Source organism: Mastigoproctus giganteus, chromosome 10, assembly GCF_048544385.1.
Source record: "Mastigoproctus giganteus isolate SK-2022 chromosome 10, ASM4854438v1, whole genome shotgun sequence".
NCBI lineage: Eukaryota > Metazoa > Arthropoda > Arachnida > Uropygi > Thelyphonidae > Mastigoproctus > Mastigoproctus giganteus.
The window spans coordinates 227,829,267-227,844,164 of NC_143584.1; the positions used below are offsets into that span (position 1 = coordinate 227,829,267).

The 14,898-nt window shown below is 37.2% G+C and overlaps 1 protein-coding gene across 2 annotated transcripts in view; it reads right to left on the minus strand.

Moving 5' to 3' along the window:
• The window catches only part of rept (RuvB-like helicase 2 rept), a 120,376-nt gene that overhangs the window by 19,557 nt on the left and 85,921 nt on the right, over nt 1–14,898 (minus strand). For both annotated transcript variants that reach the window (XR_016547576.1, XM_090383890.1), the window contains exons 9-10: nt 10,932–11,061; nt 6,219–6,333 (exon numbers count right to left, since the gene is read on the minus strand). Coding sequence is in view for 1 of the 2 variants with exons in the window: in XM_090383890.1 (XP_090240016.1) it covers nt 6,219–6,333; nt 10,932–11,061 (245 nt within the window). In the remaining variant the exon portion in view is untranslated. The remainder of the gene's footprint in view (nt 1–6,218; nt 6,334–10,931; nt 11,062–14,898) is intronic.

Sequence of the window (14,898 nt, forward strand, 5' to 3'; positions counted from 1 at the left end):
ATAAAGTTTAATTTTTTTCAAACTTATCTTCAAAACTATATGGACAATTCACAAAGTGTGGAAGAATTAAAATTAATCAAAAACTTAACATTTGAATCCCCTGAAAAAAAGGTACACCCTTTTCAATTAGTTCTTAATTATGTGAACTAAAAACATGAGACTATGAAGACACAAATAAAGGAACCAACATTCCTAACTTTTGGTTTTCAATAAACATCATCAGTTGGTTCCACTAAGATGATGAAAAGAAAGGGTTTAAGGGTTTTTATAGTTACTACAATGCATATCCAAGGTACAAGTTGGAAATTTTACATTTAAACTGCCATACTGACAATAGATTAGCAAGTAACTTCATATTAAGAATATTAATCTGCTGAAACTAAGTTGACAACTGTGGCTTTCCACACAAATAACTTACAGTTGCAATTTAATTTCAATAACATCTTAGTGGATTTAATAAGATGGCTGTAGGAAGACGAGTTCACATGTTGCCTAAGTTCTATGCTAGAATGGAGGCTAAACTGATAATAATAGGGGCTAGTATTTCCAGTTTTTGTAGTTCCAAATTTAACAGTTGTGCTACCTACATAGCAAGCATTGCAGTTGTTTTTGGTATATTCGATTAAATATATTACATTGTTATCATCCTAAATAATATACTTGAAAAAAAGCTTCAAAGTATTCAGGATGACAAAGCATTTTTAAAAATGCAAACTGTGGACAAGTCTACAGAGGTTCATAAGGAGGTGTCTGCTCATTCTCTCTACTTTCACTCTGTAACTGAAAAAAAAAAACAAGGGGTACAGGCTTACCCATCATATTAATTCTGATAGGTAAGCTGTCAGAGATGCAATTTTTTCCTCTAGTATTTCTGGAAGCTGAAATAAGCAATTGTGTATCCAGAAGACACAGTATACAGACATACAGGTGGATAAATATTTAATTTTTTAGATCTGCTTATTTGGAATGTGAAAGAGCAAATTTTAAAGGTGAGTTAGAAATAATTTTGTCATACACAATGTTTTATTATTCAGAACAAAAAAATAAATAAATATATATATATATATATTTATTTTTTACCCAGACACGATAGGTATATTGGGAGTCTCCTGATATGACTAAGAACCAAAAGGGGCATCAGGCCAAAAAGGTTTGTATGGCCCTTATCTAAAGAGTACATGCACTACTGCATTTCTTTGCCAATACAGCTACAGTTACATTCAACTTATTTAAAACAGTAATTTTTGTTTCTGTTTGGTAGCCAATTACTTTTGTAGATTACTACTTAATATAGGTAAAACCGTTGTTTCGTTCGAATCTTGCAGATACTGTTTTTCTATATAGGGTGGTAGGGAATTCAAATTTTTAATTGTGGTAACTAGGTAGCTCTAACGTAAAAATATATAGCGTAATACACATAACTGCATTTAGGATTCTATTAGATAGTGTAGTATTGACAATTAATTAATTAAATTTATTGATCTTATTAATTTAAAATATGATGCCCCAGACTAGAGCAGCAAAGCAACGGGCACAAAGTCGCAGGAGTGCTGTGACCCAGAGGAGAACTGGAAGGGGGGGGGCAATTCTCCAATGCATCACAGCTTAAAAAAATGTGCAACTTGTGAAATGTTTGCCGAACTCTCTGGAACAGAACATGATCTAGCCAAGGAGGATGTCTTTGTGTGTGCCAGGTGCAGAGAGTGTCTAGAAATTAGACGTAAACTCAGCGTTCTAATGGGCGTCTATGACAACTTGAGGTGTAGGGTAGATGCCCTCGAAGAAATTAATATGAGGGACCCATCAAGCTCTCAGCTGCCCAACTCAACTCCTGAGCTCACTCCTGGGCATCAGGCAACACAGCGGCAATCTCCAAGGCAGAATGCTATATTTGTATATTTTGTTGTTTGGAGCATTAGCAACTAAGGCCATATTGCTCCGGAATATGCGGTGGTCATTCCTTGACCTTTCCGCATCCTCCATATTTGGTGGTGACGGGCTCGAACCCCGGTCTAATCAAGAAGCGTGTGCTACGCACTGCTGCTCCTTCCCACCTGGCTACGGAGGCGCCTAAGGCAGAATGCGCTGGTCCCACAGGAGTTAGTTATTGTTGGTGAATCTATTGTCAGGGAGACAGGGAATATATTGTGTAAAAATGATAGATGGAACAGAACCAGAGTATGTCTGTCAGGGGCAAAAGCTGATGACGTTGTGAAGCATATATCATCTTTTAAGGGCACAAAGGGTGATATTGTTGTACGTTGGCACCAATGACTTTAAGAGTAGGAGATCTGCAGATTTACTTAACAAGTACAGGTCAACATTGCAAAAAAGTTGTGAGTTAGGGTTAAAATTGAAAGTGTCTGCAATTCTGCCCAGACACGATAGGAGGGAGTACATGACAAGAGCCTTGTCAATCAATTTGGCCCTGGAGGAAAGGTTCAAGGTTCAAAGGGTAGAATTTTTTTCAGAGTGGTCTGTGCTTGTTAACAGGAGAGACTGCTTCTACAGGGATGGGATACACTTAAATAGAAAGGGTGCAAGACTATTTGCAGATGCCATCGAGGCAGTGTTAGGTGAGTCGGAAAACTGCTAGCTTGAGGGGATTCACAGACTAAAAGGTTAAGAGTAGCCACAGGCAGAGGTGAAGGTGATTCTTGCACTACTTCTATTAGAATAAGCAGCGGCCTGGAGTGAGGGGTGCTGAGGGTTTCAGGGACTGATGGCAGTCATCATGAAACAGGTGTGTATATGGGAGGTGTTAGGGTAACTAAGAATAAGAATAGGTGCAGGTATACTTGAATGTATACCACTGTAAGAAATATAGTAAATAAATGTGATGAATTTGAAGTGCTGGTCAAGACATCAAAGGCAGATATTGTTGGGATATCAGAGATGTGGTGTCACACAGATATTAGGAATGCAGAATTGGAATTTGGGGCGTACAATGTGTACAGAAAGGACAGACAGGAAAGAAAGGGAGGAGGTGTTATGCTGTTAATTATGAAAAACATAAAATCAAAAGAAGTGCATCCAGTTGATATAGATGAACAGTGCACTGTTGAGTCAGTTTGGTGTGACATAAGCACTGCGAAAGCAAAAATAAGAGTAGGAATGTGTTATAGGCCTAATGACTCGAATGAGTACAATGAAAAATTGTACAGAGAAATAGAGTGGGCGAGTATTTTAACTTCCCAGATATTGACTGGAACCTGTGGGTTGGTCACTCATACATTAGTAAGACTTTTGTGGATTTATTGGATTGTTTTCTGCAGCAGCATGTTCCAGAGGCAACCAGAGAGGGTAATACTCTTGATCTGGTATCAGCAGTGATCATTCGTGTATTAAGAATTTGCAGATAAAGGAACCACTAGGTGGCAGTGATCACAGTGTACTGATGTGTGATTTACTTAAAGATATAATTACCATCAGGGGTAAAGGAAACGGTTTTTGCTTCCGTAAAGGTGACTACAGTGGATTGAAACAGTATTTAAATTCTATACAGTGGGATCAACTGATGATGTTACCAACAGCAAATTCAAAATGGGAAGCATTCAAAGAACTTATCTTGGAAGCTACTAAAAGTTTCATGCATATTAAGAAATATTGTTCAAGGTTTAGGCCTAAATGCTTGCCAAATGAACTAATGAGACTTATGGCAGAGAAGAAAAATGCATGGGATACATATAAATTATTAGGCGACACAGAAGCCTATGGCAGATATAAGCTAGTCTGTAATCAAGTCACAAAGGAATTTAGGCAGGCGAAGGTAGATTATGAGAAATCTTTGGCAAAGGATGCTAAGAAAAGCAGCAATGATTTCTTTACTTATATAAACTCTAAAAGGAAGGGGATGAATCTGATTGGTCCACTTGATATTGACGGTTCGGCTGTTGATGATCTTGCTCAGATAGCAAACAAACTGAATGAGTATTTTGCATCTACATTCACACATGAGGAGTTAAGGTTTGAAAATGCCAGAAGTTTATAAAATTGTAGCAGGGTGCTTAATGACTTTGTAATAACTGAGAGCAAAGTGGAGGAGAAATTGTTGAAGTTAAAGACAAGAAAGGTACCTGGGGCGGATGGGTTCTATCTAGTTATATTAAAGGAGGCAGCAAAGGAAGTAAGCAAACTCTTAGCCGTAATTATGAGAGCATCCTTGGACTCAGGGGAGGTCCCCCACAGACTGGAGATGTGCAAATGTATCCTCAATTCACAAAGGGGGATCGAAGGATGACACGAGTAATTACAGACCAGTTAGTTTAACTTCTGTTCCGGGTAAAATAATGAAGTCACTGGTTAAAGATGCATTGCAGGATCATCTAGACAAGACTGCAACAATAATTCAGACAGCATGGGTTTGTTAAGGGAAAGTCTTGTCTGACAAATTTGATTGGATATTATGATGTGGTTACAAGGGAAGTGGATGAAAAAAATAATTTTGATATCATATACTTAGATTTCAGGAAAGCTTTTTACACTGTTACACATGGAAGACTACTGCACAAATTGAGGCAGAATGGTATTAAGGGTAAGTTGCTACGATGGATAAAGGTTGGTTGAGTGGGAGAAGACAGAGGGCGGTAATCAATGGGTGCTGCTCTTCGTGCACTAATGTTATTAGTGGAGTCCAACAGGGTTCAGTGTTGGGTCCACTGTTGTTTTGTATATTTATCAATGATATTGATGAAGGTATAACAGGCTTAGTGTCAAAGTTTGCAGATGATACAAAGGTTGATAGTGTTGTTAATGACAGTAATAGCAGTGTGCTACTGCAACAGGATCTAGAAAATTTGGGCAGATGGCCTGAGAGTGGCAACTAAAGTTCAATATTGACAAATGCAAAGTACTGCATATGGGTAGAAGCAACCCCAGAGAAACGTACCCATTGTCTGGTACTACATTTAAGGTGGTAGAAAATGAAAAAGACCTGGGAGTAATTGTGCAGTCGGATATGAAATTTTCTGAGCAATGCAGACAGGCTGTTAGGGCAGGTCATGGGGTTTTGTCAATGATATACAGGAATTTTGCTAGCGGGGAAAAGGAGGTGATTGTCCCTCTGTATAAGGCAATTGTCACGCCACACCTTGAGTACTGCGTACAGGTCTGGAGGCCTCATTTTAGGAAGGATGTTGATTTGCTTGAGAATGTACAGAGAAGGGCAAAAAGATTAGTGAGGGGAATGAAGGGATTCTCTTACCGAGAGAGGCTTAAGTTCTGCAAATTGCAGTGGCTGGAGACTAGGCACCTGTGAGGTGATTTGACTGAGGTGTATTAAGGCCTTGAATGGGTTGAGCATGCTGAATTCTGATGGGATTCTTCCACTTGTTCAGATTACGAACCTAAGGGGGCATAAATCCAAATTGAGGAAAGACAGAATAGATGTGTGGAAATTTGCCTTTAGCCAGCGGGTGGTTAATTGCTGCAATAAACTTCCATCTGTCGTTGTGGAAGTTGATAGATTAAATAAATTTAAGGAGGACCTGGACAAACATTTAGAGGGAATTGTTTTGTAAATTTATTATTATTTTTTTTTGGCTGATGCTGCATAAGCTCATAAACTTTCTTTCTTGCATCACATGCCACTACTACTACTACTACAACAATACAATGTCAATACAATTTACAATTGTAAATTGTATTGACATATAAATAAACAAAATAAATAAACAGTTGGCTGTAGAATTTATGATTCAGTAATTATTTTATAGAATTTACTTATTAGTATGTCATAATTGAGAATTAATGCATATGTCTTACTTTTGAGCTTGCAACAAATAATCATAAAATTTTCATGATGGTTGCAACTTATGTTTTCAGATCATGCTCGGATTCAATTTTTTTCATACTGTTACATATTGTTACTGAGTTATTCACCAAAAATTGTGTAAATAAATAAATAACCAATAAACAACAAAATGAGTGATGAAGTACTCAAATTGTAAACAGTTATTTTCATATACATATTAAATATGCTCACATGAAAAAAGTATATATTTATGTGAAAAAACAAAAATTCCTGTCAAATTTGGATTTGGATTATAAATTTCTCAAGGCAAGGGCAGCAACAATTGCAGATGAAAGTGTACAAAGTCACATTGCACAGTGGGATGCAATGTGAAAGTCTGCACATCTTGTGATCTATGCAATAAAAATATGGCTGCCAATTATCTCAAAGGATGATATTTTTTTCTATGCAAACTGGAATAACTTACCTAATTCATTAAACATAAATTCTTTCTGATATTCTTTCAAAAACTGTGTTGATCTCGATTCATCCAGGAAAAGAGAATAAACCCTCTTCACATCACTGATGTTAACTTCAGATCCCTAATGAAAGAAGTAATGCACTTAAAAGAAGTTATTAAACATTCTCATATAATTAAGTCCAACAGTCCTTGTATTTAACTTGTGAAGCATCAATAACTCTAAATATTACTGTAATTTTCTTTGTTGTATTTATGGCAGGTTACATTTCAGTATATCCTGAACTCCCTTAACAAAACACTTTACAAAAGGTTTCTTTTAACCTATAGTACACTAGTGCTATGTATGGAATCTGCTACTTCCATGCTTACCTTGGAAGCATGGAAGCAGCAGATTCCTTTTTTGCAAGAAATAAAACAAAGATAAATTTCAGGACTGAAGTTAACTAAGTTTTCTTCGCACCCTTGAAGAATTACTAGAGATCAGCAATTAAGCTAGTGTGGATATCTGAGTGGCTGCAGCTGTCTGTGCAGAGCAGTTTCACAGACTGAAAGGTGAATTGTAGTGCACTATCAGCAGAAAAACCATGTAGAGGATTTCTAGACAGCAGAAGAAAGAAAGGAAGGTGGAAAGCAGAACCTTGGGGAACAACAGCATCAGCTGACAAGTTAGAAGCCAGACAGTCATCTATCATCACTCACAGTGAGCAGTCAGAGGGAAAAACTGGCCACCAATTACAAAAAGCAGAAGGCAGACCATCAGATAGATGGAAGCTTATTTTAAAAACCTTTATGCCAAATGCTATAAAAAGCCTAATAAATGTTTGATTTCTCTGAAATTTTTGCCGAATTTGTCAAAAGAGTAACACAAGCCAAGATATCACTAGTGATATCATCAGATGTTACGTTTTGAGATGTGTAAGGGTTGGCAGTTGAATTTCTTCATACCTTTGCAACGAACTGAGAAAAAGTACAACGGGACGACAATTGAAAGAGTTAGATTTGTTACCCTTTTATGGAACCACCTGGATATGTGCAAATTTCAATGCAGGAGAAAAACACCAGTGAAATGCGAGAGTGTAAAAGAGGTGATGCAAAATAGGAATTAGCTCTAGAAGTATAGATTTATGAACATTCAAAGAAACCCGTTAAGTTCCTGGATACTTCTTGGCATTGAGACTGTACAGATTCTTCTAATGTCCATCTGCTGTAAGAGGTCACAAGCAGCACTGAATGGGATGTGTTCTGGTAGAGCAGAAGGTTTACCATGATCATTGTTCAACAGTTATGTTCATGGTCAAGTTCAACAGTTAGAGGAAAAGTAAGATAAGTCACCTTTAGCTTTATCTCAAGTTTATATCAATCCTTCATCGGTACTAATCAACACAAAAGAAAGAAAAAAAAAAAATTAACCATTGCAAGAATGTACTACATTAAACAACAACAGAAATTTCTTTAGTATAACATATTTCTGAAAACTAGTGTCCATGAAGGATGAGGCCATGCGATTTGAATTTATGCCAAGGGAACCAATATATAAAGTACCAATATATCATCTGCAAATTTCATTTATTCTGTGGTCAGTTGGTTATTGTGGAATGAGAAACTTGAATTTACAAGAGGAAAAACTATGCAACTTTCATCTGAGCATGACTAAACTACCACAGCGTCAAACACTGTCCCTTCCACACAGTGTGGAAAGGCGGAAATCATAATTGTTATTTTAACTGTAAGAGCTCTGATGAAGGCCTGTTCTAAACTGCCAAAAAATGTATGTTTGTAATAAGAAATTCTATATAGAGGTCTGCCCAGTGATCTTATGGAGAAAGACACACTCATTTTATAACTCTTCATTTCATTTTTTTAAGAAAGAAATTACAATAATTGTAAAACCAGACTTTATGTCGCAACCTTGACTAAAAGAGAAAAAAACAGTGAACATGGGTCAAGATATATACTGAGTTAGCTTTTCATAGCAACACCAACCTAATATCTCATGTAGCCACTTTTGCTTGTAATACAGACCATGGACTCCATAAGGTGTTCCAGGGTGTCCTGTGTTATTGCCACACATGCATTGCAACAATGTGTCCAGTAATGCCTGCACATTGCCAGGTGGATGGTTATAGCATCAAATGTCCTTTTCCAGTAGGTCCCAAACATGTTGAATTGGGCAGTCGTGGGAGGATGGAGAATTTATTGTCATGTTCTGAACCCAGTTAGTGACCACCAGGCCTTACAGCATGGCACACTGTTTTGGTCATAGCTGGCGTGGCCTCACGTTGCTTTCTCTAAATGCAGGTATTCCTATCAGCAGTTGGAAATGAGATTCATGAAACCAAGCAACAATTTTCCGTACATTGGTAGTCCAGTGGTGCTGACATGTCTACATAAGCCACATTTTCTTGTGCCACAATAATGCTCAACACGAGGAGCCATCACACGTAGCTGTCCCATGTGTTATATTTGGCTGGTTGTTTAACCACTGTTAACCCAGCCACGGTAGACTTGTAACACCACAGAACGGGAGCACTTAACCATGTTGACTGATGTCGAGATACTGGCACCAGCATGTATTGCCATCACAATCATTCCATGTTTGAAGCTGGAAAGATCTCAACACCAACCCATTCTTCTTCATAGACACTCAAAAATTGATTGCCATTTGTGCAAACTATAATTTTATTATCAGCCATTTCTGACTTTGAGCCTTCACCCATATCACACTAGTCCATTCCTACAAAAGAGATGCTACTAATTCAAAGTCAATTCAGTATAAGTACATGTACATAATATATGCTTCACAATTACATGGATACTATAAATGAAAACAACTGCAATTTCCATGACTGATCCTACATTGCTATACTTTATACATAAAACCTCACTTTAATGGGCTATGTGGAGGTAAGACCTCTCCACTAAATCCAATTATCTCTCTTAAACTTAAAAGAAATGCATGTAACCTGACAGCCGTGTGGAATAGAAAGAGTTAACTGATGAGAATATGCTCAATTTGAAATTAAGAATCAAAACTTTTGGAATGTTATATTTAGTCTATATTGCTATAGAGAAGAGAAACCTGGACAGTTATCAAAGAATGACAAAACAATTGGAGGCAGTTGAAATGCAGCAAATATAGCAAATCAAATGGACAAGCAGAGTAAATAATAAAAGATTTCTACAAATAACAAGGAAAGATAGACGCTTAATAAAGATGATACTGAAGGAAAAAAGTGGCATACAAGCACATCCTGAGAGGAGAGAAATACAAAATGAAATACCACAAACTGCACTGGAGTGCAATGGACTGAACTGAATGCCAAGAAAATAATTCATGATAATAGGAACTATTTTTTATTTTATTTTTTTCAAAATTAATTTTTGTGGATGTGGGGTCATCCACAAAATGCCTAACTATGGCAACTCTGCAGTATAGTATGTGAAGACATTATTCTGATAAAGGTCAATCAGTCAATCAATGTCCTACAGTATAATGTTGTGGTGTGTTATTCATGTTTTTGACTGGCCACTTACCCCAGTCAAAATATGCAACCACCTGGTCACCATCCCTGACACAAGGAGCCAGGCCAGGGTCTGCTGTTCTAGCATACTAATCTACCCTTACTGATGAAACTCTCTCTCTCTCTCTCTCTCTCTCTCTCTCTCTCTCTCTCTCTCTCTCTCTCTCAGAGAGAGAGAGAGAGAGAGAGAGTTTCAGAAAGTGCTGAAAGAGTGACATGCACCCAGTACCTCTACTTTGGGAAAGGCTTGAAAGTATTTCAACCCACCCTATGGGAGAAGGGAAAAAATTGTCTGTATGTCCAAGAACATAGCAACTAGTCATCATAACAACACAGAACTGCTGCTGCCATCAATGGCTTCAGAAGACATACCATAATTACTAAAATACATCCAAGAATACAGCAACACAAAGATAGACACAGCTGCTTCTCTCATTGCCTTCAAGCAGCAGCAAAAGAATCCATTCCATTGGCAGTTTAAAAATTTTTGGTAGTACTACATAGCTTGGCAGCCTAAGAGCTCATTGCTGTCTTTCCTGAAGCCATCCACAAGATGCTATTTCAGAAGACATCCTAGATTCACTTAGCAACAAAATGATTTGCAGCGAAGGATCCCATTTTTGGAACCACACTTTAAGGACACAGAAGCTGTGTCCTCAAAGTGTGGTTCTGTTATAGTATGTTCTCTGGTCAGTAGCAAAAGCTGCATCATGACAGAAATAGTTCAGTCATCAGAAGCATTGCAGTACAAGGAACTATAGAGATTTCTATAATTAAGTCATCAAACAGCACCAGGAACTGCAGTAGTAAATCTGCAATCAGAGAAATGTTGCCAGGCAAAATTTATCTGAGCACATTAAACAATTTTTATATTGGCACAGATATGGTTCTGACATTACATTAATATTTTTGTAATTCTTTTTTAAGATTCATATGATAGAGAATGATGTGTATTCTGTCCTGTAATACTCTTTGAGTAAGAATGGTATTCAGAAGAATGACAATTTGCTGTACACAAATTATCACTATTCATTATAGTATTACACTGTTTTAGATACTTTGGATACAAAATGATGTGAAGGCAAGAATACATAATTTCAGTAAATATTAAGAAATTGTTTGCTCTAACCTTCACATCATTTTGAAATAAGAGATCATTTACACACAGTAAATAAATGATTTATTGAAAATATCTTACCTTGCGTTTTCGACACACTAAATTGGAAGCAGTGATTAACTGAATGGCATATCGCAGTGTTGTTTCCATGCCAATCCTTGTCAAAACAGTAAGGGCATCATCACTCATTTCGACATCTTCTTCCTCACATCTAATGTCACAAATTTCAAATTAATCAAAGGAATCAAATGCTGGGTGTAAAAAGGTTATATTATTTATCAAATCTGGTTTTTATAAAAGTTGAATATTAAAAATAAAAATCAGACTTTATTGTTAATATAAGGGTGACACAAAATTTGTGCAACTCACATATCAGTAGTTAAGATTTATTAATTCCTTTATTATCAGATTATGCAATCAAGTATAATAACTATAATGATAACAAGGATATTTGGTATTGTTAAATTCAAATATTTTCTCAAAATTTGGCTCTGATGTTCACATATGAATTTGAACAAAAGTGTAGTTTAACTGTAAACACACGTTTAGACAAGCAATAAGTCATGATAATCTCATTACAAACAATTGGTATGGATAAGTTTGTGTAAGTATAGCCTAAGAAAATCATATCCCTGTACAGATTGCTGACACACTAAATAAATACAGTCCATTCCGGTTATTTGGGACACATTGGGACTAGTGCATTTTGGCCTGATTAAACGGCTGCCCCAATTATCCAGTTTCACATAAATAGTTAAAAATACAATGTACCCCCCCTCTTTACAATTGGTTCACTGTACAATCAAATCACGTTACGATGGAGTCACCATCGTAACGTGATTTGATAGGTAGCATAGTAAAGTACTATGCTACCTATATACATAGTATATATACAATATACATAGTAAAGTACTGTTCACTATACGATGTGCAGTAAGCGCTGGTCATCGTAATCACATTTGTGAATTGAATTTTAATTCTATTAAACAGTGATTCTAATTAGCAAAAAACAGGAGGAATATTATCCACAGGCTATAAAAGCAAAGATATATTAAGCACAAATTTACTCTTTATTACCTTACCAATTAAAAAATTAAATGATACGTGAAAATCGGAAGAATATACGTGATAATCGGAATAATTAATATGTACTGTAATAAGTACATACGAACTAGTTGACATTTCTGTTCACTGACATTTGTGGGTGGGGGTTAAAATTTAAAACAGTAAAAAGATAAGCAATCAATAACAAAGAATTCGGCACACACAAATTGCAAGTAACACAATACGCACAAGTGAGAGCGGAGTAACAAGTTACAAAGCTTTAAAAATAGGAATGAAGAGAAGATTCTGAAAATTAATTTTTTTATACGATTATAGCTGTCGGTATTATCGCAAATTCAGTAAGATCGAGTTTACTGTCCGTTTATGATAGATTTCACTAACAGAAAAGCCCAATAAACAGGTGACTGCTAATTGTTTTTATTGTTTTATGGCTGTGACCACCAGAATTTCGACCGAACCACATGGTACCGTCGGAGACAATCGTAAGGTAATCTCCAGTGCTGCAGTCTCCTGTCCCGATTAAACATCATGTTGTCCCAATTAAGCGAAGTAAACCCTGGCTATTTTCTCGATTGGTTTCTGTTTTTTAAGCTTTTCGCCAAATAAACGGCTGCCCCGATTAACCGGTGGCCCAAATAACTGGAATCCACTGTATTATGCATCTACATTCACGCATGAAGAAGTTTTTAGGGAGCAGTTAAGCTTTTTATTTAGCACTGCTGTTTGAGACTGCTTAGGTTGAGAACCCTCAGTGATATAGAGGGTATTAATCTTCTATTCAAGAAACCTAGCTCCAAACTATTTCTTTTAATTCTTCTGTACATATCTAAAAAAATCAACCAAAAGTGGGCCTTCTCCATTCCAAAACATTTTGGCCATAATTTCTTGTGATATATGGCAATTTGATGTTTTTTCTTCACTGGAGATGACAGATGTGTTCATTCCATAGACTGACATTCAGAATAAAGGTCGTAATGGAAGATTCAGATTTATCGTCTGTTATCAGGCCTTTGAACAAAAACTCATCAAAGTTATTGCACTCTTGAAACAGGTCATTGCAGATCACCTGCCTGGAGAATTTCTACGATATCCATTTGCAGAATATTTTCCTATAATCCAATGTTTCTAAAATACACTTCTCTTTGGAGACCCTAGTGCTTGCTGCATTGCATATGTGATTAATGTTCTGTCTTTTTGCAAGTAGACTTTGGCCTTCCATTCCTTGGCTGGTCATAAATGTCAGTGATTCCTCTGAAACAAGCAAGGCACCTATGAACATTGCTTACATAGATCTTGTTGATATGTTTTACCCAATTTTTCATGAATCTGGACAGCCGAGTTTCCTCCTGACTTGAAAAGGAACTCTATCACTGATTGTTGGTAGAAATGGACATCAGTTACTGTTCATAACTTCAGATCTATAATATACTAAATATATGTCTTAATATCTATAATAGCAGTATATGAGGTGTGGCAATAAAGTTCCCAGACTGGTGCTGTTATTAGCATTAGCATTAGTAGAGGCATTTGATGCAAGAAAGCAAGCTTATGCAGCATCAGCCAAAAAAAAAAAAAATAAATAAAAAAAAAAAAATAAATAAATAAATAAAAAATAACCACTTCCACTTCACCCCTCTGTTCATTCGAAATACCTGTCCAGCTGAGCCTTAAACTTATTTAGGCTATCAACTTCCACGACAAGGGATGGAAGTCTATTCCACCAACCAACCACCGGCTGCCTAAAGGCAAATTTCCTCACGTCTATCCTACATCTGTCCTTTCTCAATTTGAATTTATGCCCTCTCAGGTGATTATTCTGAGCAAGAGGAAGAATCCCATCAGCATTGAGCATGCTCAAACCATTCAAGGCTTTATACACCTCTATCAGATTACCTCGCCAGTGCCTAGTCTCCAAACACTGTAATTTGCAAAACTTAAGCCTTTCTTCGTAAGAGCACCCCTTTGTTACATTCACTAATCTTGTTGCCCTTCTCTGTACTCGTTCCAGCATCGCTACATCCTTCTTGAAATGAGGCCTCCAGACCTGTATACAGTACTCTAGGTGTGGTCTGACCATTGCCTTATACAAGGGGATAATCACGTCCTTATCCCTGCTAGAAAAATTCCTATATATCATCGACAATTCACCATGAGCTACTCTTGCAGCCTGTCTGCACTGCTCAGAGAACTTCATATCTGCCTGCACAACCACCCCCAAGTCCCTTTCATTCTCTACCACTGTCGGTGTAGTACCACAGAGTTGATACGTTGCTCTGGGGTTGCTGTTTCCCATGTGTAGTACTTGACATTTGTCAATGTTAAACTTCATTTGCCACCTCTCAGCCCATCTGCTCACCTTTCCAGATCCTGTTGCAGTAGCATAGTGTCAGCAGTGTCCTTGACAACCCTGCCAACCTTCGTATCGTCTGCAAACTTGGACATTAAGCTTGATATACCATCATCAATATCATTTATAAATACAGAAAACAATAATGGACCCAATACTGAACCCTGAGGGACTCCACTAATAACATTAGTCCACGATGAGCAGTGTCCATTGATTACCACTCTCTGTCTTCTCCCCCTCAATCACCCCTTTATCCATAGCAGCAATTTGCCTCCAATGCCACACTGCTCCAATTTGTGCAGCAGTCTTCCATGTGCAACAGTATCAAAAGCCTTTCTAAGATCCAAGTATATAATATCAAAGTTATTCCCTGCATCCAGTTCTTTTGTGACTGCATCATAGTATCCAATCAAATTGGTCAGGCAAGACTTCCCCTTAACAAAACCATACTGTGTCTGAGCTATAACTGAAGTCTAGATGATCCTGCAGTGCTTCTTTAACCAGTGCCTCCATTAATTTTCCGGGAACAGAAGTTAAACTAACAGGTCTATAATTACTTGTGTCGCCCTTTGATCCTCCTTTGTGAATTGGGGTCACATTTGCACATCTCCAGTCCATGGGTACTTCCCCTGAGTC